The 24,595-nt window shown below is 37.6% G+C and overlaps 1 protein-coding gene across 1 annotated transcript; it reads right to left on the bottom strand.

Moving 5' to 3' along the window:
* Window positions 1-4,149: 4,149 nt before the first annotated feature.
* CALB1 (calbindin 1) lies at window positions 4,150-22,612 on the bottom strand. Its single transcript, XM_050317622.1, has 11 exons — window positions 22,416-22,612; window positions 22,072-22,148; window positions 17,466-17,540; window positions 12,566-12,649; window positions 12,421-12,477; window positions 9,387-9,464; window positions 7,011-7,066; window positions 6,876-6,915; window positions 6,735-6,788; window positions 6,532-6,603; window positions 4,150-6,119 (listed from the first exon to the last, which is right to left on the bottom strand). Exons 1-11 carry the CDS (start codon window positions 22,495-22,497, stop codon window positions 6,006-6,008), a joined length of 789 nt encoding a protein of 262 aa, XP_050173579.1. The 5' UTR covers window positions 22,498-22,612; the 3' UTR covers window positions 4,150-6,005.
* Between the last annotated feature and the right edge of the window lie 1,983 nt (window positions 22,613-24,595).

Here is a 24,595-nt window from a genome sequence, read left to right as displayed (position 1 = left end):
CATAATATCCCTGTCTTTTCCTCAAAAAAGTGATTTAATTTACAACTTAGGCTCACATCTACTGTTTTTTGCTCATCATGCTTTGCATATACTTACATATTCTCTTTGTTTGGGACACAGTTGCATATAAGACTTTGACACTTGAAAAACAAGTCATAAAAAAATTTCAAATATAGGTTTGTGAGCTGTGGTAACATCAAGTATTTTTCTCTGCAGTATTTAGTAGGTTATTCTCTGGAGGTGGGCTGTGCATGGCCTGTCCTCTGTTTACAAAGCAAACTTGGCAGAAAGCAAACTCATTTCGGAGATGTTTTCTTCCGCAGTAAATGGCAGTAGGTTCCTGTGCAAAAGTACTTTGAGAATGTCAAGTGCTTTTGCAGTTTAAAATGAATACTGCTTTTTGATCTAAAAATTAAAAAATGAAAACATCTTTTTCATTCATTGTTTTACTCATCAGAGAGATTAGGCCAGCTTTGCATCTAGAAGAAACTCACTTTAATTCATATTGAACCTTTCACTGAGGAGTTTCACTCTCTCAACCATCAGAGTTACTGCAACATATCCTTTAAGGATGGCAGGGTTTGCTTTTATCGGGTAAGGTCAAAATATTAAAGGAGGCCTCTTAAAGCTTGTCTTGTAAATAGATACTGGGGATTTATTCAATAGCAGAACATTTTTCATTTGCAGAAATGGGTATTTCTTCTGAAGTATCATCTACCTGTTTACTGTTCATAGCTAAATGAATTATTAATTGTAATGTGACAACAAAACATTTTTAAAGCATGTGTTATTCAGTGATGGAACCATAAAGCACATTTTAAATTTTAATGAGCATCTACAGTAAAAGCAGACTTTCTTTTATGTTGCCTGTATATATCGGTGACATCCATTTCAAACTGCACAAGTTAGTTGCTTTTAGTTTCTGAACATTCTGTCTTTACAAGATGTATATGATGTGTTGATCCTGATTTTAGAATTGGCACATAATGTTTTAAGAGTTATATGTTACTGGTTAGTTTACAAAATATTTCCTAATATATAGACTTAGTTAAGTGAAAAAACTAATTTTGTCATCGACTTATGCAGGAGAATAGAATAGTCTGACTGGGATGCATTTCTTTCATTAAGACTTGGTAAGGACAGGAAAGGAACATTACTATGATGACATGAATCTTAAACATCTCTTAAACATTTCAAGTTTTTGTTTTGCCTAAATACAATTTAATGTATAAATAAAGGAGCAACATATGACATCTGAGCTCAGGAAAAGTGCCTTTATAGCAACTGCTTTGGCTTGAAAATCCCATAAGAATCTGTTCTTAATGCTAATGAGAAATAGACTGTCCTGAAGAAGGCATAAAATATCCCCAAAACCTAAGAGGTGCCCAATCCATAAGCGTGCTCCATAGCTGGGTGTTGCACACAGACGGATGTAACGCACAGTCATCACAGCTGCTTTATTCCAAATGTAACAAAGCTGGCAGGAGATAGTGTCCACATTAAACACACTGTCTTAGGCTGGCATATTTGCCCTGAGATTGTTACATTCCTCGCTCTATCTGAGCTACAATGCCAGTGAGCTACAATGTAAAGGGAAGTGTGAAAATAAGTATGTGGCATCAGCGTTTTATGAAGTTGGAGGGACAGGAAGGTGAAGGAATGTATCAGAAAAGGTGATGCATTGAAAATTGTAACGTGTCAGTAGGGTTACAGAAGCAGTTTAATTTTCATGAATAATAAGGAAAACTTCCCTGGAATCTAAATAACCTTTTTTTTTCAAATTACTTTTTTCAAAGGTGTTATTACTTCCATAAATTAAACTTGAAGACACCCACAAAGGGGATTCATTGTCTGTTTTCAACTGAAAAGTACGTCTTGTCTGCTTGATTAAATTTTGAAATTACTTTTTTTATTTCTGCTGATTTACTGTCTTTGAACCTGTCTGTTACAATTTCTTAGATTAATTCAATGCTGTAAGGGCAGTATTGTGCTATAGTAGAGGCTTATAAACAGGTTATAAAAATCATTTAAGGTTGCAAATTAAAGAGAGCAGTTGTATTACCTCTTCACTGTGATACTAGAACTGCTGTCAGTCTTTGGTTCTTCTGTTAATGGCAGTTCCCTCCTCTTAAATATTTCATTTACTGTTGACACTATTGCTAATGGTTTCCAATTCAAGAATTTGCTTTATAAGCAGAAGATGACACTATTTGAGGGGTGTTCCTGCCTGTCCTTACCGGCTTCTGTGTTCATTGTCACATAAACTGCTCATTTATATTTACTTTTTTTCACATATTGATAACAAGTAAGTAAAGACAGTGAATTGTAAGGAAGTTTCTGCCTTTGTCTGACTCTGTGGAGCATTTTGTGTTGTAACTGTTAGGCATATAATCCCACTTCAACCAAGGTAACCCCGCAGTCTTTTATGTGGAGATTTAATATGCTGTAAAATAAAACAGTCTTTGGGATTTCAGTACACTGGACTGCTTTTAAGTGGTGCAGAACAACTTCAGTTGATTTCAAAGGGATTTGGAGGCACTCAGCATTTCAGGAAATCAGGACAGGTATATTTGGGTCTCTGAACAGAGATTCTGTGCTTCCTCATAGACACTGCAAGTCAGTGAGGATTTCAGTTTGCCTTCATAACCAGGCATTATAACCGTGATTATGATGAGGGCTTAGTATAAATCAGAAAAAGCAAACCTTGTGTAATGAAACAAAGACTTAATCTAAGTTTAAGTGGAGTTCAGCTGCAGCATGTATGTATCTTGTTCACTGGTGAGGTTCATTTTGCATAAAAGCGCTGCTGACTGTCAGCATCCTGATCTGTGTTTGACATTTGCCCATGGAAAGTGCAGTTCTGAAGTTTTGTAAGCTTGTGTGGATAATCTTTTTAAAGATGCATAATTAAGTTGTAAACAGGGATTATTAGATCGGTGCTGTGTACTATGCATGAACTGTTGAGGATAGAAAGTGCAGCAGTGAACAGACAAAAGCGAAATTACTTCAAGGCCTATGTTCAGTCCCAGTTGAGTCGTTGGGAAAATTAACATGATATTCTCCATCATGGTCAGCTGAGCAGAGTTAGTGACCCCTGAGGTGGGCTGATGGATAGTGGTGTGGGCACAGCTAGAAGCAGGCACTCACTTTGCCTGACCTGGTACTGTTAAGGTTTACTTCTGTCAGCAAACACTGCATTTATAATGGCAAAGGTTTATGAAGGGCCTAATAGTTACTGTTCTTGGTTTTTTTCTTTCAGTATTAGTGAAAGTTTGCTGGATTGTGCTTTAAAATTAATCAAAAATCACCTTCTTTGATTTGAATACCTAGCAATGTGTTAAATTTTAATCTGTACACATTTAAACTAGAATGGACTAAAATTTTTTACAGCATACGTGTAATTTGTAGGACAGTTTGAGTATTTGTTAGCTTGAATGCTTATCTGAATGTTTATTTTAATAAAATATGAATTTTTAGACAACAAAGTGGTTAATAGCTTCAATTATGTGGAACACGGCTAGTTCTTAGTCAGTTTCTCTGTTTAGCTGGAATATGGAATACTTGCAGTACCTCTTTGTGCATGCTACAATTCTACTTTTCTTTGGTCACCAGATATCTACCAGAAGAAAAAGCTTGCAATCTTCCCTTTCACCCCTTTTCTTTTTATTCTAAGCCTCATTCTGCTCCAGCCATGACATTTTTAAAAGCTCTGCCCAGGAGTGATTTAGAGAATTTAAAACCTGGACTCTTTACAGCAGTTTTGACTTAGCCATACTTGTCAGGCTTTACTTTGCACTGACACAGTAGACACCTTTGCTAGAACTGGGGGTTTTAATTGCTGTCTTCTAGTCCAGGTTTTATTTATGGGAAATAACTGCAGGAAACAGTGTCTGTGGGTGACTGAGGCCTGCTTTTGATGTTGTGCTCCACAGCAGAGACAGCTGGTGGGCAGCAGCAGTAGCAGAAGGGCACCTTCAGAACAGATATGTGACAGTTTACTCATGTTCAGGAAGACAGATTTCAGTTTCTGTGGTGACTCCTTGTCAAAACACTTTAAATGCTTTATCTTTCACTTAGCAAACATCATATTTTGACACACAAGGTTTGGGGTTTTTTCTTTACACTCTTAAAATAAAGCAAAATCCAGGGTTTCAAGTGCACAATGTGAACGAGATCAATCATTTATTGTACTGATAGGCAGATTCACTGTTCCTTCACTTAACGTACACAGTTGTATTCCACATTGCATAGAGAAAAGAGACAAGCAGGTGAGAAGTTAAATCACTGTGCATGGAGTGGGAGTAAAGCAGTGAAAATGATCTAGCTTAACCTCATTTTAATGTTGTGTGGTTTTTTTGCCAGCAAGACCCCATCCAGCACCACCTACTCCTTAACATTCCAAGGCTCAGCCTGGAGAGAGCCCAAGGCCATTAAGCCATTTCTGAAATGGTATTTAGTTGCCTGAGTTCACCTGAGGAATTCAGGGATTCATTTCAGTGGGAGTTCATTGACTGAAGGATCTGAGCATAATTGTTTGAGACACATTTAAAATAAAATGCATTTGCTTCCATTTGTTAAATAAGGTGCAGAGATGCAGCTGAGAAGTTGCACATAGCTAATCTGCTAACCTGGAATTACTTCCAAAACACTTGTACATGGAGGCAGCATAGGTTTCTTGGCCTTAAGACAGCCCAATTTCCTTCCTTCTCCAGTACTTACTGAGAGCAACAGCCTGGACATTCATGAAGTTGTCTGGCATAAAATTGGTGTAAAGTAAAAAGGGAACCAGGCCAAGAAAAAAAAAAAGATGCAAGAAGACAGGGCTGCTTCATAGTATAGTTCCCATTTAGAAAATACATCTCTAAGATAATAAAAAGCAGAGCCCATCATGTAAACTAAATTACTATATTGTTATAAAATCTTTGATTTTTTTTCATTTAGTGTCAAATTTTAATACTACTATTGTAGACTAGTGATTCAGTGTAAGATCCAAGGAGGCACATTTTTTTAAAATAGTTTGTCCTTTACGTGGTACAGAAATAAGAATTCAGGAGATACACAAACTAGACACCAACAATCGTAGGATATTAAATTTAATTATAGATTACACAGAATATGATGTAAAAACAGCAATTTACTAGAATAATTATAACCTGCAAAATGTGAAAATAGTTTAGAAAATGGATTGTCATATTCTCTGACACAGCAATAGTCATGAAAGGTACACTTATCATATGTTAATCTGTGTATTAACTATATACTAGCTGTCATTTACCCAGGATTCCAAGATGGATTAAAGGCATTTATTTATGAAGTGCCTATGTTTAAATTCAGTAAAACAGCTAAATTGAAAACACTATGTTTTTATTAACTACTGCATGGAGATCTATTCCAGATAAATGCTTTGTCTATATGCTATGAATTCATAATGAGAAGAGTAATTGTAAAACTGCAGAGAGAACAGACCTGTAAGTGGGTGGCTTGACAACTAAAAATATTTCTTAGTGCCTTGTTAAATTCTGGAAATCAGACATGCCAATGTCTCTTTCCTCTTTCAGACCTAGATCATATTTAATCTGAATTCATGTTATATTTAAAAACCTCACATTTAGTTGAAATGGGAAAGATGCTTGTAGATCTTTTTGTTATGTAGTTCAACAAGAAATCTTGCAAGTGTCAAAGGATATGATGACCACAGCAATGTCAGCAGGTTTAATTTTTATCCAGCCACATTTATGAAAGCAAAAAACCCAACCAAAACCAACCCTGGCATATTTTAGTTTCTTTTTGAATATACAGACTGGCCCAAACATAGACATTCTCTTTATCAATCTTATTGTTACAAAAACTGTACATTACAAACAGTATAGAAACAAACTGAAAGGAATGTGCCACACATCCTGGCTAATTTTCTATATGCAGTTTAAAAATACAGCCTACTCCCTTACAGTGCACAGTTATTGTGTAGAGTACATCACTAGTTAAGTGGACACGATAGAAGAGCTCTAGTTTTCCTCAGCACAGAGAATAAGAGCCAGTTCTGCTCGGTAAAGCTTTCCTCCATCCGACAAGGCCATGATGCTTTTCTTGTATGTTGCAAGGTTGGTAATGTCTAATTCCTATTTAAAGAACAGATAATGCTTTATAATCCTGTTTAGTTATCAGCATGAACAAGTTTACTTCCAATGGCAGGAAATAAGAAAAAAAGAAAAAGGGTATTCTCAGCCTGTCCAAACGTATTGCACTGGAAATGTCGTTTATTTGTATGTTATCCATGTTTTAGCAATATGTTAGCATGCTGATAGCTGGTGTCTCAGAAGTAAGCAAGATTTTGCCAGTGTCATTGTGTAATCAGAACTTCCCTAGTTCAGGATTTACACTGCTATTATTTCCACCACAATTTTTAGTTGTACTTTGACTTCAGGAATTATGACTTAGAAGCTCTATATTTATCTTATTAGGATGGATTAAAGTGTCCTTAAAATCCAAATTAAATCTAATCTCTAAGGGGAAAAAGTCCTCTAGGATTACCTTTTTGTTCTTTTCACAGAGATCCTTCAGCAGGGCATCAAGTTCATTTTCATCTATATAGCCATTGCCATCCTGAAAAATACCATTAAAGATAATTTAAAAAAATTATTTTTCATTTCTGAGGTTATGGCTAGTTTTCCACAGGTTCTGAAAATAAGTGCCATTAAACTACACTATTAATAAAAAGGTTTTTTGAGACTTACTTGATCATACATCTCAAAGGCTTTGTTGAATTCTTTTGCACACATTTTGACACCCTAGATGCCAAAAGGAAAACAAATCCATTAATGACACCAGTTATGTGTGATGGTGACAGGTTAACTGAAGAATATGAATATTCATACCTGAAATTTAATAAGAAAATTTTCCTGTACAGGGAGTAGTCTTTGGAGAGAAAAAACAAAGGTGAAAATATTTAACTGTTTCCGTTGAAGCATTTGGTGCATTATATTTGTTGTGAAAAGAAACAGAAGACATACCTGGCCAGTTCAGTAAGCTCCAGCTTTCCATCATTGTTTGCATCAAACATCCTGAGCTGAAAGAATATGTAATTTTACATTACTAATGAAAATTAACATAATGAAGAAAGCTCTTATTTAGAAAACTTAAATTCAATTAACTTTATCCTGAAATGATGGCCGCAGGTTTTAATCTGTCACAATTGCTGTGTAATACATTTATTTTAAGAACCGACTAAGTAATTTATAGTAATTCTGATTAACCTACTGTAAGGTAACTCTGCAGTTGCCTACAGTGATGAATGTCCTGTATGAGAAATGCACATGTAATTGTTTATAAATGGAGTGTTGATGTGATAACACTTTACTTTTGACTTCATGTCATGATTTGATAATAGAATTATTACTCTCTATTCATAAAGATGAAAAAAACATCAGATAAAGTTCAATAGAATCCCAGGCATTCAACTCTACTTAGACAGAAAATAATAGACTTTTCATCTAGTTGACTGCTAGGTCTAAATATTTAAGTAAAGATAATGTTCTGTTATTGTGACATATTAAAGAAAAAAAAGAGTGAAGAGATGCTGCAGATAATGAGATTTTCTTGGTGGTATGAAAATGCGAAAATAAATTTCTCCCAATGTACATAATTAAATTACAGGAATAAATATATTAATGTAATTTGACCAAATAAGTTAATACTGTAATAATTTTTAATAACTCTATTGTATTAAAGTATTTTACTTTGAGGCCTTGAAAGTACAATCTCCTGATGCTTGAGAGGCACAAACAGCTTATATTAGCTATTAGAAGTAGATGGAGATACTGCTTCTGCGTGGGACTTCCTCTCCCAGTATTTATATCTGTATAGTTTCATTTTTCTACTTTCAAACAATATATTGTATTTGCTGTATAAAAGAATCACAAAAGCAGTAGACTACAAAACACTGAAAGCACCTCCACCAACACTCCATCCCATCACCTGCAATCACAGTAATTTTAGATGTAATTTATAGATTGTAGGAAAAGCAACATTCTGTATATTGACATATATACCTACGTGCATATCCTTTTAAAGAGAGAATTAATGCAATGCAATGGGAAATGACCTAATTTCACTTGACAATAAATAGCAAAAGATACCAGAAAAAGTTACCAATTCTACAAACATTTATTTCTACATAACACCCTGGTTCCTTTTAATACTTTCTTCCTTTTGTATAAAAGCATCTGCCTTGGATGTGTTTCCCATGAAAGCAGATTTACATTTGGGCAAGGTAAGCAGTGGCAGCTGTGAAGTCACCGAATTTTGTATTTTGATGAGTTATTAGTGGCTGGCTGTGTGTGCCAGCAGCTGCTCAGGACTGTACGTTTTTCTATTAGTCTTCTGTTTTCTGAGAGATTATGGGAGAGCTAAGCTTATTTTTTTTTTGTCTTATAACTAAATTCTTTGTGTCTCTCTGCAGAGGCCAGAACTTAGAAAATACTTTATGATGAAGGTTAAAAAGCTCCCTGAATGAAAAGGATACATTTTTATCTTCACCAGTGAATAAACAGTGACAATTCTAAATAAATGGTTTATGCTGGCACAACGAACCAGTAGACTTCGAGGAGAAACACAAGTTTTGTTCAGCCATTCTTAAGCCAATGTGAGGGCTAGGGTGGTTACCTAGCATGTTTTAAATTGCTAAAAATATTTTAGGATGAAAACAAGCCAATAATAAATGTAGTGTTATACGTTTCCTGAAGACCAGAATTCTGTCTTTTTTGTTTTGAAAAGCCCACACAGAAGCCAGTACTGGTCCTTACCATGGAGTACCATAGCAGTGGGATGGAAGGAGTGTTCCAAAGATGAGCTGATTTAAGGTCAGGGAAGCAACAGTTTTGTTACAGTGTCTATCTAAAACATCAATTTCTCCTTTTTGAAGCAGGGGAAGAAGGAAAGTGTGAGATGTTTGTAAGTCTGGTAAGAAGCCACCATGCAGTGATGGCTTTTAAGACAAGGCAGACATCACAGCACTGTAAGAAGGCAAAATATAGAAAGGAACTCCAAATTAATTTGATCTAAACATAATAATGTAATTATGACAGTAGGAACAGTTTTCCTCCTAACTGTGAAGATTTCAGTTTTACAACTAATGGCACAAGGCAATAAAACAGGAAAATAGCATGATGTGCCATATATATACCAAGAAGCTTAGAAATTCCCAGGCTTTTGTTTTTTAAGCAGCACTGAAAACTGCCCATTGGAACTCTGCAGCTGCAGAAGTACTTCCAGTGCTAGATGCCACACAGTTAGCCTGATTGGGACCTGGTTGGTCACCAAGTCATTTGGAGCCTTCCGGTGGCTAAACGGAGTTTGGATTAACCCATTATTACTTTAAATAATCTTACCATTATTTCTGTGTATTCTGTTAGCTTTGAGTCTTCAATCTGCTTATTTGCTTTCTGTAATAAATCTTTCAAGAAGCTCTGTTAAATAGAAGAGTAATAGGTGAATTTTTATCTACAGTATAAAATATTTGATTTGCTAACTTTGGATTAAAGTAATGGGAAATACTATTTTACTTCCACTTTAGTATTTACTGATGAAGTTCCAAACAAGTATGAAAAAAAAGTATTACTAACAGCTAAGAATATAAGATTTTCTTTTGATAAATTCAAGTACACTGCATTTCATTTGGAAAAAGTGACTCCTAAAACTTTATGCATTGGATGCCATTTGTTGTATTATGAATTTGGAAAAAAGTTTGGCTTTCAAGAATACTGCTTCCTAATCAGCTCTATCAGTAAACTAAACTAATTAACCTTAAGTCTCCTTGAAAACTTGCATGTCTATTCACTTCTTGAAACATAGGAACAATTTTACAGAAAGGATCAATGATAAATCAAGTTTTGTCCTTGCCTATGGCAGCACCCATTGCTAGAAGTGAACATTGCTCCTTCCTACCTTGTACTTTAAATGTGTGCAGCCAATTTCATTGCATTTTAGAATGAGAATTTGATGTCACATGACTTGAAACACTAATCATTTTTACTTTAAAAAATAAGATGCTTTTCACCTATCCAGTGTTTTAAATTTCTGCACCAGATCTGTGACATTAAAAAAAGAAAGATACCAAATTGTTTAGCAAGGGCATTACAAGGCCTGATAGGTCTGTATGGCTGTCAGTGCTCAATAAAGCACCTAATTCATGTCATCAGCTGGAGTGTCATATTACCTTTGTGGAATTTTGGGCCACATTTCACAACAGAAAATGGGAAACCATATAAGAAAACATACTTGTTGTCCTGAACTTGAATGCAGCCATGTCGATAGTCATACAACTAATACCCACTGTAGTTGTGTTAGTTTGGCCCCCTTCATGCTGGAGGCCCTTCCTGGTAGTTTGTATAGGGAGAATATGACTGAAATTCAGTAAGTGGATGTTGCAGAGAAGTGTTTAATCTTGTGTCCTCTGATGGAAAATAGAACTGGAAAGGACACTGAAAGTCTATCCAGTCCCTCTCCATGTCTCCAGAAAGGATTATATCTATCTAAACTTCCTGAATTACTGTCTGATCTGAGCTATTGCCAAACCTTTCCGAAACACAGTGATGATGAGTTTGCCTCCCCCTTAGACAACATATTCTACTGCCATTACTATTGTTAGAAAGTTTTCCTGATTTCCAGCTTGAATTTCACTTACAAAGTTGTCAGTGGGTGTACTCCTCACATAGCAAATACTTAAAATGCTTGTGCTTATCTAAAAATAAAACTCTGCATTTATGTCTCATTTTCAATATGTTAAAATGACCTGTTTCTCTGAGGCAGACAAAAATCTCACAATATAAGAGATGGGACCAACAGGAAGTCAGTTAAAATGTCTTCATTCTTCAGCTGGTCCTCAATCAACCCTGCCTTTGTAAGTCTATTTTAAATTATAGCAGTCAGCAGCAGTCCTTAAGGCATTATCTAACAGCTGGAAAGTTCTCAAGGGCTACCTCCTCCTGATCCTATCAACTTTAGACACACCAACCTCCTGCAACCAGTCAGCAGGAGAATGGGCTCATCTGCCTGAGGGTTACCTTAAGGTTAAATCCTCAGCAAATGTCACACAGATACCAAACTCAAAATAGGAAGGGAAGACGAAAAAAAAAAAAAAAAAAGTGAATTTTCTGATGTGGATTCCTTTTCTGAACAGAAGATCTGTAATGATTTTGGACAGTTTGATCTCCTGGTGCTTTAGTTAATAAAACTTACATAACTCTTCTTTATATGACATAAGAGCAAAATAGTCCAAATTAGATGGATAAGCACTGCGAGGCCTTTCTCTTGCTATGAATTGCTTTGATTCCTTTGAATGTAAAGCTACAGTAATGAATGAAGTGCAATTAACTGTGGAAAATGGCACCTTTCTACTCAGATGCTATTGAATATGACCATCTCTCCTATGAGGAAAGGCTGAGAGAATTGGGACTCTTCAGCCTGGAGGAGTTTCAGGGTGACATCATGAAAGTATATAAATCCTTCAAGGGAGGGTGCAAAGAGTATGGAGCCAGGCTAGTGACAGGACCAGAGGCAATGGTCACAAAGTGAAACACAAGAGGAGCATCAGGAAACGTGTTTTCACTGTGAGGGTGACTGAGCAATGGTACAGGTTGCCCAGAGAGGCTGTAGAGTCTTCCTCCTTGGAGACATTCAAAAGCTGTCTGCACAAGGTCCTGGGCAACTGGCTTTAAGTGGCTCTGTTTGAGTAGGGAGGTTGGACCAGGTGACCTCCAGAGGTCCCTAACAACCACTCTGTGATTCTGTGAGAGAGCAGACACAGCATCTACGAATTGCTGGTGGTTGTATGACTAGGGAAGTAAAATCACGCTAGTTTTAATGCTTCTGCAAGTCTGAGATGGCTAAAGGAATCATCTCGATTCTGCTCTTATTTGTGCATATTAAAGCTGATACCAAAATCCTACTAGACTAACCAAGCAAGGGTGGTACAATTCCATTAGTCTAACAGTATTACAGAGGAAACTGTAGGGTTACATGGTAGTTGAGAAAGCATAATCTGTCCAGCAGCATTGTGATTAATGGTAGAAATGCCCTTAGCAAAAGCCCAACAAAATAGCCCTCCTCCCTAATATACCCCCAAAAATAACCAGAGGTCCATCTTGATTTCTTAATCTTTCTTACTTCTAAGATCCCTGCTACCCTGAGTCACTTGAGACAAACATGATCTGAATTAAAACATGTTTTAAACCACATTAATCAGATTAGGGTTTCACTTTAAATAATTTACTGGCAATAAAAATATCAGCTAATTATATTCCTTTTTGTTGTGTTTGAAATGCAAAAAACATGCACGGGTGGGTATCTGAAGAAAGAGATAGCAGCAAGGCTGTAATCCAATACCTGTTCTCATGTCATGCATACTCATAGATATTGGTTTACCTTAAGTTCCTCAGAATCAATGAAGCCACTGTGGTCGCTGTCGTACTTCCTCCATGTCTGCAATCAGAATATGAATGCTTTAATGATATATTTACGGCAAGCAAGTCTTGGGTGGTTTTACAGTAGACAGCTTTTCATACTGTACCTGCATGAAGTCTTCGCTTGACTTGAGCTGCTGGCATCTGAAGAACAACAGGAAATTCTCTTCCGTTGGCAATATCTGAGCAAGCTGTAACACAGTTTATGCAAGATTAAATTTTGATTCTTGATTAGGCCAGCTGAGCATGAAGCTTTTTAAAAGCATATGAAATTCTTTGTGCTCATACTGCCCTACAGTGGTCCCATAGGAAACTTCATCCTGCTAGCTGAAATGTTTGGAAGAAGGCTCTGAAAGGCTTCTGGCTTGCAGCTTTGCCATATTCATCAAGGTCAAACTTAACTGAGTCTGAGAGGAGGGAGTGAGGCAGCACTTTACCAAAAGGGTAGCTGGGGAAAGGGGAAAAAATTCACCCATGCAGAGCTAGGATTTGTACTAAAAACCATTGAATTGGCATGAAGAATGCATCGAGGATACGTGTGAAGGACCATGAATGAAGAAAGAGAGGAAAATAGACTACTCGCAATAGCAAGGAAGATCACGTTCAAGTTTTGCCTTTGTCTCTCTGATTTTCTTTCAACAAGACCTAACTATGTTCCTAAACTCTTCCTGAGTAGCCAGCCCTTTTTTCCATAATCAGTAGGCTCTCTTTTTCACCCTAATTTCCTTTAAAATCTCCCTGTTCAGCCAGACCAGTCATCTTCCCAGTCGGCTTACCTTTGGGCAGACTGGGACAGGAAGAGGAAGAAGAGAGAGGAATGCTGACATAAACAACATGTATAAGGCAAATAGTTAAATATAAGGAAAAGCCAGGAGAAAGAAGAGAAAACAGGGAGGGTAAGGGTTGGTAACCAATGCTCAGATGTCAGACTTGGAGATGTGTTCAAGAAGAGCTATATATACCAGAAAGAAATCAAAAGGATTTTTAGCCCTGTAAAACCAAGGGTGGTTCTTCCAATGCCTCTCCTCTACAAAAGGCTTTTTTAAAATCAGACACATTATTGTACTGATTATTGCAAATGTTCATTTACTATAACTCAATTTTGGCAAGTGACAAATGTAGAAGATGGAGAGCATTGGTGTATAATTTAACGTAAAATCACGATTTGTTTTTAACAAAAGCCCAATTTTTTTTTTCTGTTCTCAAAATGTATGAAATGTGTTTTGATTAAAGAAAACTTTTTACTTGAAGAATAGACCAGCTGTGCTTACTAGGAAGAGAAAATGGAGAAAGACGGATTTCTTAGCTGAATTCTTTAATGAAAAATGACATCTGCAGACTTCCTGGAGTCCCATCTTAAAATTTTGATTCAAATTTTTGTTTTCCTGCCTTCATTTCACATCCTCAAATCCCTTGTTCTGTCTGTTTCAGTGGTATTGCTTAATTGCCGAGGCTTTTTTATTTTTGGGGGGGATCCAGCTGAGCCATAAGTGAGTTCAGCTCTCACCCCATAGGCACAACAAGACTATGGAGACATCTCTCTTGTTTCTCTACAATTATCTATGCAAGGAATCAGTTATATTCTTTAATTGTTGGTACAACTGAAAAGACACATCAGAGCACTCTCCTTACAAAAATGGTGCAGCTGATGACAGGTTGTCAGACCCATCAGAGCCTTCTGAGTACTTTTGCTAAATGGCTGAACACCAAACCAAAAGCAACTTGAACAATGCATTTTTGTCAGCAGCTTTCAAAATCTACTCCATTATAAATAGCATATACACATGTGGGCAAGCTTATATTCATACAGACGCAGTAGCTAAATGTGTCTTGATTTATGGAAAAATGTTTTTATTTCTCCCATGACAGACAAGCTTTGATTTTTAGAGTGCATTCCTATTTAACAGCAAATGGAATGGAAGAACTGCTTAGAACAAAAAGCAGAGTTTGGGGGAAGGGACTGGTTATGACAGTGGGAAAGGGTTTGCATGTGTGGAAGTTATAAATAAGATGTTGTTCAGTGACATAGGTAAGTCCTGTGAATTTTGCAAGGGCACTGTAAAATAGTACAAGATGTAAGGGTGAATGTAAAATAGTAACTGTCCAAAGAATCATTAACAGCTTATTAGCAGTACCAAAATGTATTTGAGGTACAGAATATATGACCTTATTTTAAGCTATAACTCTCCCTCTTTCTGTGTCTCAGGGGAAAGCATTAAATTGTTTTTCATGGAAAACTCTGCAGTATTAAGGGATGAAAAGGTCATGTGGAAACTGGCTCAACTTCCCAGTTTTATACCTCTAGTGAGAAGAAAGATGGAAACCTGGTGCTGTTTCAAGTCATAACTTCTTTGTGAGGATGAGCATAGGGGGACTTCATGAGAATGTTTGAGTAAGAATGCAGACCACTGTGAGTCCCTGTACGGCAGCAATAATAGATTAGTGAAACTTGCTGCTTTTATGGAGAATGTTGGTTATTTGTGTATCACAAATAATAGAGGACAACCACAAAGCCTGACACTGGTCTGACTCCTCTCTGCTCAGCTGCAGGCTGAGATGTGTCTTTATAGGTTACCTAGCAGAAAAAATACTCTCAGTACCTAAATCAGAACTCTTTTCTAGGAATCATTCTCTAAGTAAATTCCATTGATATTTAATTGCTATTTAAAATTCCTTTCACCTAATACAGTGAATTTTCTTTTTCAAAATCCTATAATAGAGCATGGGAGGACAAAGAATATTTTAGGCTAATGAGCAGTTATTTTTATGGCAGCAGTAATCTTCAAATAATTTGAACGTAGAATTGCCGCAGTTCCAAGTTTTGAAACCTTGGTTTCACAAGCACATTTTAGTGAAAGCGTTGGTCTGAATGAGTACAAAAGGTGAATTAAAGGTCTCTTACACAATGACAAGAAAGTGAACAGGTCAGACTTTGCCTTTAGCTGTAGAGCACTGGATTAAAGCCAGTTAACTAACTGCACTGTGCTTGCAAAGACAGAATTGACACTTAATCTGATCTGAAAATCCACTCCTTTTGTGAAGCCACCCAGGCCTCCTCTTTATCTCAGTCAACAGACCTTCCCTGAAAACTCAATATTCACTCAAGCATTTTTTGTCACATACTGGGGTATTCATTATGATGGTTGGGAGTCTGAATGCTTTACATAATTTTTTTTAAAACAGCATTCATGCACTTTTTTAGAAAAATTATTTGATATACTATGTGAATGGGAGCAATCTGGAATAACTGGAGTTTGTTGTTTTTTTGGTTTTTTGTTTTTTTAATAAGGAAGGAGAATGAAGTCCAAATACCAACTTTAATTTCATACTGCTCTGCACGTACAACACTTTTCATGAGTTCCATCAGCGCTTTCCAAATCAAGCTTCATGCTGATGTAAGTGAAATAAAATATAGCTATTGGGTGTGGAAACTGCTATATTAAGGGAGAAAGTCCCTTCAGTCACTGGACTCAATACTATCCCTATTCAGTAGCTTCCGTGGATGCTGAGCATGCTTGACACTTCACTGGGGGTGGTGAGCCATATCAGACCCTACTGGATTTGCTCATCTTTACCCATTAACTCAATATCAGAATTAGAAAAATAATTTGAAAGGTAAAAGTTCCAGTTTTCTTTCCTAAGTGAAGAAGCACAGTCTTTTCCAGGCACTGTTCACACATTCTTCTTGCATCCAGTGCTTGCTATTACACACATTCAAAAGGACTAAACTAAGTAGGATTTTTCGATACCAAATAAATATGTGTTTGTTAGTCCCAACCCAAACATTTTGTTAGACCAAATAAACACTAGTTGTTTCTAGATGCAGAGCTATTTGATCAATACTAAGTATGGTCAAAAGATGCATTTTTAAAAATCAATTACAGCTGCAAGTGAAACAAACTGTTCATATTTCTATGGTAGATTAGTCATAATTACACATGCATTTAAACAAGTATATAAAATTGAGACAAATATCAGAAAATATATCTTTACGTTATCTATTATATCAGCAGTGATACTTCCTATTGACTTTTACAGATTCTATTCAGTCCTCTATTTTAAAATTAGCTACTGACCCAAAGTTGGTCACTGTAGAATTTTTCAGGCCTGGCTTGTTTCCAGCTATTCCCTAATTAGCTCTCTAGGTCAGATTTCTTATTATCGGGAAAAAATATAATATCATTTAATAATAAAACTGCAGTCTCACTGCACTCAGAGTGACATAAACGAGTCGTCAATATAGGCTCAAAAAAGTGACTTCTCAAACTGTAACCCCACGAACTCTCCTTTTTGACTTGCAGCACTGAAGAGTGAAAGTGAGAGAAAACCCTTTCCTAGCAAGTTGCCGAAATGATACAATTATTGAGCAGCTACACAAGGAAAAGAGGCTGGTTATCTTTAACATCTTCAGAAAGTGAGAGTATATGACAATTTTCTGCCTGAAGTTCTGTTAAAGTTCAAGAAAGGAATTCATAAGAAATCCTAATCTTTCCCTGGATCACAACTACTATTAAAATTTTGTTTACATTTAACATGAGTAACGTGATGTCTTACCATAAATATTAGTTTTTTATAGTAGACTACATACCGTGATTGCCCAATTGTGTTCACTTGTGTATTATCCTTACTATAAGAGTGGTAACAGACCAGCAGTTCAAAATCACACATAGTAATAAATCACATTACCTTTCACAATTTAAATTTCTAAAATGGAGCTCTTATCGGCTTTTCAGGAAAACTAAATTGCTGCTGACGCTTATTTGTACTGAATAAAGAGAAAATGTTAAATGACGTGTGTTGAAATGTCTGCAGAGTGGTAAGAAATTCCCTACTTTTTGTAAATGAAAAAAATTCAATAGTGAAAAAAATGCTAAAGATCTTAAGAGAGAGGAAGACATATTCTGTGTAACTAAAAATCCAAAGCATAATATGCTCACATTGTTCTGTGCTAAATGTACTTTCTTGAAGTAAACATGTTAGTCTTTCATTACAAAGTAACAGTCTTACCTCAACTATTCCTATTTTTCCATCAGTAGCCTTCCCGTATTGGTCCACAAAAGCTTTCATTTCAGGTGTTAAATCCTAGAAAGTTTCAATGACAGAATAATTACTTCAAGATACAGAGAAACATGTAAACTTACTTGAATATTCTATTAGTTGCAAAATAATATTCTACATTTAGTGAAATACACTTATCACGGCTAGACTCCTCAAGTTTAAATTAAAATGAGTATTTTTTTTATCATGAATAATGTCACTGTGATACATTTTACTTCCTAAGGAATTACATTAAAGTCAGTGTGAATGATTGGCATTTAAATACTTAAAAACTCTATTTTAGTTTACAGAATAAAAAAATTATAAAGACAAGTGTGTTGGAAGATGTGTATAACAGCTCCTTTGTTTAAGAGCATGACAGTGTAGTTCATAGGTAATTATTAGTCCATTTTCCCAGTTTTCGTTTTTAAATTAGTAACTTGAAGGCAGTATGAAATCTTTCAAAATAAGAGAAAATTCAGTATAAGACATCTCAACACCAAAATAGCCTTTCCACATCTTTGAGTAGATCTTTCCTGAACAATGGATGCTATTTTAGTCCTAAAAGAACTCATCACAGTATCATATTTTTCACTGTTTTGTGTTTGGTTATCATGGAAACAGAGTCAAAATGTCACTGCTGAACTGTAGAGAGGCAGATTTATGAGGAAGAAAACTTTGAGCAAAATCTTAAATCTGACAGAATAAAGCCATCATTGTTGTTCATATAAATTATGGTCCCTGCTATACACCTGCTCTCTTAAGGCTATCCTCATTCTAGGCTAGGAAAAGATGCCAGCCTTGGGATGAATATCTAAATATTTGATTTCACACTTCAACTGGACTTGTCTTTCTTTGATATGAGCTGCCATCAACCTTCAATACTGATCAAACTTTTAATTTTAATTGCATTTCTCATAGGTGTGAGCTATTGAAACCATGTAGCATGAATCAGGGTTACAGTTATATTAATAGAATGCACAAATCTATGGCTATAGATAAAGATACAGCAAACTTTGGAAATTAAAGGTTTAGTTGCTGTAATAGATCTGATTATATAGGACCTAAGTGATTCTCTCACTGGAGACATGGGCAATCTCAGCTGTACAAGGTCCATTGTAGTTTGTCCCAAATTTCACTACCACAGCTAACTAAAATGTCAGTTCCTTGTAGCTGATACAGTCACAGCCTAGTATCCTATTTCGGTCAAAGTCATCCATGGCAGGTTAGTAATTTGCCATGGCTTTAATTAGAGATGTGGTTATTAATACAATGCACTTCAAAGTCACCTTTCATCTAATGATCCCAAAGTGGGGACAAGTTTGCTTAGCACACAGAGTAGAGAATTTAGACACTTGGATTTCAATTAGTCTTGGTTAAATATTTTACTGATCTTTCCAATAGCAGCTCTGCAGTGCCAGGCAGTGTCCAGCCATGGAAGGAGGCACAGTCGATTACAGGTTAAACAAAACAGGATGCTTGTCCTATTAGCTCGTTATTCAGAAATGATTGTGGGTTTTTTTCAGTGTTCACTTCACCTGCTCTCCAGCTGTTTGATGAGTTTTTTGAGTTATACTATTCAAATAAATATTTTTGGTCAAAAAACTTGCCTAAATTTAACCAAGTTTAGTTCCAAACTTGATACAGATGCAGTATTCAATTTCTGAAATTAAGAAACTAGCCCTTCACATCTCAGTCAGACACCTCAGAAGAGAAATTTGTCCAACAAGTGGAACTGTAGAAAAAAATATTTTTTTAATATAATTTGAAAATGTAAGGATAGATGGCAGTACAGAAACACTTACATGACTGTATTTGTAAATCATATATTTCTGTGGAGAAATATTGTCTCTATCTATGTATGCAGGGAAAGTGAAAAGCGAATAGTTCAGCCAATACCCACCTACTGACACTTTATCAGCTTCTGTATTAATACCTTATATCCCAAAGTTTCTTTTGGCAAATAGGGAATGTATTGCATAAAGGTGGGGTACAGTAAATGGAATATATACTTATATAGCTTTTATCTTTAAAAAAGAGGCAGTTCTTTTAACATGACTGAAATTATATCCGATCAATTCACTGTCTACCATAATGTGTGAAACAAACAGGCCTAACGTTAAGCCCAAGCCCTAAAACTTCTGAGTACACATTCCCCCCACTGGGACTAGCCTGAATCAAGCTGCATGCTCTGTCTGAGAAAAAACAGCTGTGAAAGTACAGGCTTACCGAGTGGATTAATACAAGGATTAGCATTAGAACATAATTAGAACAGTTCCGTGGTTGGGAAGAATATTGGGAAATATTAAACCATCCTATTTGATGACAGAATCAATGTGATTCTTTAATGCAAATGGCATGACTGATGCAAAATCCAGCTATGAAGAATGCATAATTGAATATTTCAAAAATAGTGAGAAGGAGAATGACCCGAAATGCAGAAGTTGATGATGACAAAGAAGCTTTGGGGTGTTAAAAGAAGGACAGACAAGGAAATGACATATAACCTACACTAGTTTATCAGTGTGTCCCTTCTAGCAAAAAAATTCAACGCTACTGAATTAGTATCCTATGAGACAAGAAATGAACTAATGAGTTGCTTGTTTGGCAAAAGAGCCTTTAAATCCAAAAATCGTGTTAGATTTGAAACATAAATGGCATATAGCTGTACTCCAGAGCCCACAGACCAAGTGCTGAATTTGATGTTGCTACTGTAGATTGCTCTTAGCAGAACATTCCAAAGTTAGGTTTGAATTAGAGAAATAGGAAAGGAAAACTTAGACACTGAAGCATTTTTAAAATATAGCGTGAGATACAGGCGGGGGTTATTTTAAAAAAACCACACAAATTAAAACATTTGTAGCAGATAAGAATAATACTGTGAGGCTTTCTGTGTTGCTTTGAATAGGCTCTGTTTTTAAGAGAAGCATGATTAATTTGAGAGAGAAAAGAATCTGATCTTAACATGATATTTTGTCCCTGAGCTTCTAATTACTTTTTTAACTACTGAATAATATATTAGCATTTCTACTAACAATGCCATTCATACTAAACATACAGACGCTTTAATATCTTCTTTCTACTGAGCATACTTAAGTTTCCTGCACTTTAGTATAGAAGAGAGATTTGTTCTACTTCAGTACTTGAAACATATTGAAGTTGAGTTTAATCTTTTGTGTGAAAAAAAATATACTTCTTCCCTCTAAAAAACCCCCATATTCCTGTCCCAATTAACTGTTTTGGTTTGTTTGTTTGTTTGTTTTTACTTTAGATTTGGTCTATTTTATTTTTAATTTTACTTTAAACTTACTTGCATTCACAAAAACAAGAGCCTACACCAATAGCTCTAAGAAGAATTAACTGATATCTAGATTGCAGTAACATTAGAGGCACTGCTGGGAGACAAATTTTCATATGTGTAAAGTTTACACTCATACAATTAATAAGATAAAATTTTCCACAAAATCAATGAATATTAATTTTTTTCCTTTTGCATTTACTGCTAAAATATACAGCAACTTTCAAAACAAAGTTAATTATTGAAACACTATTGCTCAATTTGGAGGCATTCTTATTATGAAGTAATAATCTATTTCCTCCATGCATACATGTCATCCAGTTAAATTATAATTTTATTTTCTGTTTCTTCAGAAGTCTTTCAGCACAGATTCATTTAAACCAATTTCCTTAGGTTATATATTGCATTTCGGTGGCCTGATTAACAAACTGACTATTTTCAGGGCAATTTATCTGTTAAAAATGTTCACTTCTCTTTTAATTCAAATCTTTACATGGAATCTTTAATTTCTTTCTTTGTCTCTTTTTTTTTTTTTTTTTTTGGCTATTGTTGTTTTTCTCATATGGGTATAGTTTGGAGGAAATGACTAATGTTTCGATAACTCATACACAGAAGAGTTTTGACAACACTATTAAAAACTTTGCTGTCTCTCTGAACAATTTACACAGCCAGGATTTGGTACTCATAATCCTAGTGAAGAGCAAGAAGTGGTTAGGAGTCATCTGCAGATCTATTTAGTGACCACCAAGGGGCAGGAATGCATTTCAGCCCGTACTGCCCGTTAGGTATGAAAATAAAACAGAGTCCAGCTACCTTGAAGTGTTGTTTTTTTCTTTTTGTTTTTTCTTCCCCCACCCCTTTATCTTTTCTTTCTTATTCTTTTTTTCCTTTCACATTTTAGTAAGAGAACATATCTAGATCAGGTAAGACTAATTGCAATGGGATAAGGTCCCATCCAAGACAAAAAGACAACATCCATGTATTTCTTGACTTTTCTGGTTTAGCACTGTCAGAAGTTATCAGCTTGTAGCCTGGCAAGGCATGAGCGGGACCCCCTCTCCACGGGGGTGGACCCTGGTCTCAACTTTCCAAAGCAGACGATTTATTTCATTTGCAACCTGCTCATTTCTAACCGAGGTCCTTCCCTTTGCCTGGTGAGGCAGGTGGATGACCCGTGTCATGGCAAGAGAGAACAACAGGAACCAGGGCACTGGAGTTTGCTCAAGAAAACTCTTCTTTCCCGAGAAGACGGAAAAGTGGGGCCAAACATTAACCTACCAAGCCTGCCTTCTTCCGTGCCTGCTGCAGCTCCTGGATGAAGTTTTGTAGCTCCTTCCCATCCATGAACCCATTGCCTACAACACAAAGAGTTACGGTTGCCGTCACCGCTCCCTCCAAACTCTCTGCTCTCCAGCGCCGGCACAGGGACGTCTCCAGCCCGTCTCTCGCTCCCGGCGGAGCGGTGCCCGCGCCCCTCGCCCGGACCCCTTCACGGCTGCGGGGCTGCGCCCCGAGGCTGCGGCGGCGGCCGCCGGGCGGGGAGCGGAGGGGTCCCCCCAGCCTCCCGCGGGCCTGCCCCCTCGCCCCCGCGCCCCCGCCGCCCCGGGGGGAAAAGGAGTCACCGTCGGAGTCGTAGTGGTGCCAGATCTCGAAGAACTGGGCGGCCGAGATCTCCACGCCCTGCAGGTGGGTCTCTGCCGTCATGGTGGGCGCGGGGCGGCGGCGCGGGGGAGGGGGCGCTGTCCGCGGTCCTGACTTGACTCTGACCGCGGCCGGCGCGGCGGCTCCGACGGCTCCGACAGATCCGACGGCTCCTCCCGCCGCCGCCCCGCCGAGGGCTATTTATGAGGCCACCCCGGCCGGGCCACTCCCCCCGGCGCTGCCCTCCCTTCCTCTCGGAGAGCCCCGGCGCGCCCTCCCCGCCCTGCGCGGGGGGGCCCCGGGTCTCCCGACGGCGGCACCGCGGCTGGGGCCGACCCGGAGCTGAGCCCCCGGGAAGCGACACCCTCGACTGGGCAGGGAGGGAGGCAGGGAGGAGTGTGCGTGTGCCGAGCGGGGAGCCCCGGGCAGAGGGAGTTGATGCGGATCCCTTGCTGTAGAGAGTGTGACCATGAGACGTGAGGACAGCCTTCCAGTTTAGCCATGAGGTTTCCATCTGGAAGAAGGTCCTTGAATGTCAGAGTGTGGCTCGTAGCACCTCAGGATGTCGCAATACAAAGAAAAAGCCACTTGGGACACCATGTGGCGTTCAAGGAGCCCGATTTTCACTGCTCCATCCCCAACCCAGACCTGCAGACAGCTTTGCACAGACTTGATCTTTGAAGAGCTGAAACCCTTTAACCGGATACTCCCTCTGAGATATAATGGGATATTGAGATATCCATATTGAGACAGTATATGTACAGTGTGTAGGTGTGAGGGACACTACCAGTCTGCTCTGAGTGAGTTTTTTGTAGATCAGCTTTGCAGACTTGCCCTTCTATAGGAGTGGGTTGGTGGGAAGGGACAGGGCAGCTTACAAAAGTCTTTCTTCTGCAATGGGGTAACTTGTTACTGTACTAGTAATAATGATTAAGTCCCTTTTGGGACGACTCATTTTAGCCTTTATGGTCACTGGGTGCTCAAAGCACTGAACCTGACTTTCTCCTTCTAGCACTATCCCTCAGATGCTACACTGAGTTACAATGTGTGATGGTCAAAATGACCAGCTTCCAGGACACTGCTAAACACAGTAGGTACTATAGTAAGGATGAGGGATGAGAACAGCTGGGAAACGTAGGAATCCCCATGTCTTAAGTGAGCAACATGAGCAACAGTGGGACAATAGTATGTTAAGACTCACATACAGCGTGAACATAAAAAAAAAAAAAAAAAAAAAAAAGGCAGGAGGCAGCAAAATGCCAAGGGGGGTGGATAACCCAGCAGGATGAGAGGTGGATGGTTAGTAAAGGCTGACATGTCCTGAGAAGGATTTCAGTAGATTGGGTGGCTGAAATCTTGTATGCATTATGGAACAAGATGTGGGCATAGCGATTAAGTAATCATGAGACCTTATACTTGATTCCCTCCATCTTTCCATTCTCCTGTTTCTCCACCTGTTATGTGCAGCTTTCCCCCCTTCTGTTGCTGCTGTTTGGCTGTGAGTTCTTCAAGAGATGCACTGGGTTTACCTGTGTTTTGTTAGTTGATGAACAAAGCAGTAGCTAAGAGGAATGATACAAGAATATGAGCATTAATCTCTTCAGTTCAAAATATTTGTATTAGTGAAAAGTATTCAGATTACTTTTGCAGTCACAAACACCATTATACTTGCAAAAGAAATGAAGACATTTTAAATATTTCCTTACAATCAGGCTCTGTGTTTCACCATGTAAAAAAAAAGAAATAAAAAGTTGTGACTGGGCCAGTTTTCATCTTGGAACGATTTTTCAGGCACGGCTTTCTCAGAGAAGTAGACTTCAGTAGGAGCCACGTCCTGAAACTTCTGTAATCTGCCTACATCTTGATTTGAAAATAAAAGTCTGAAACTAACACATTTCCATAAAGTAGCAACGATGATCAGAAAAGAGAGAATTCATGAGGCTTTTTTTTTTACAGGAACAGATCTGGCCTTGAGAACTGTAAGCATAGTGAATCGAGCTTGGCATTATCCATTGTGCTTGGAAAAGACAATGGGGTGCCAGTGACGCAAGGACACTGGAAGGAGACAAAGGTAGAACTAGCATTTCCATCATTTTTAGATAGAAGAGGTCTGTGCCAGTGAGGCAAGTTCTTATACGCCAAACATATTGAATTACCCTGT

The sequence above is a fragment of the Myiozetetes cayanensis genome, unplaced genomic scaffold (assembly GCF_022539395.1).
Source record: "Myiozetetes cayanensis isolate MyiCay16 unplaced genomic scaffold, myiCay2020 scf1, whole genome shotgun sequence".
In the NCBI taxonomy this organism is placed as follows: Eukaryota; Metazoa; Chordata; class Aves; order Passeriformes; family Tyrannidae; genus Myiozetetes; species Myiozetetes cayanensis.
Note: the sequence above shows the minus strand (reverse complement) of the source record. Positions and strands in the feature narration are given on the sequence as shown.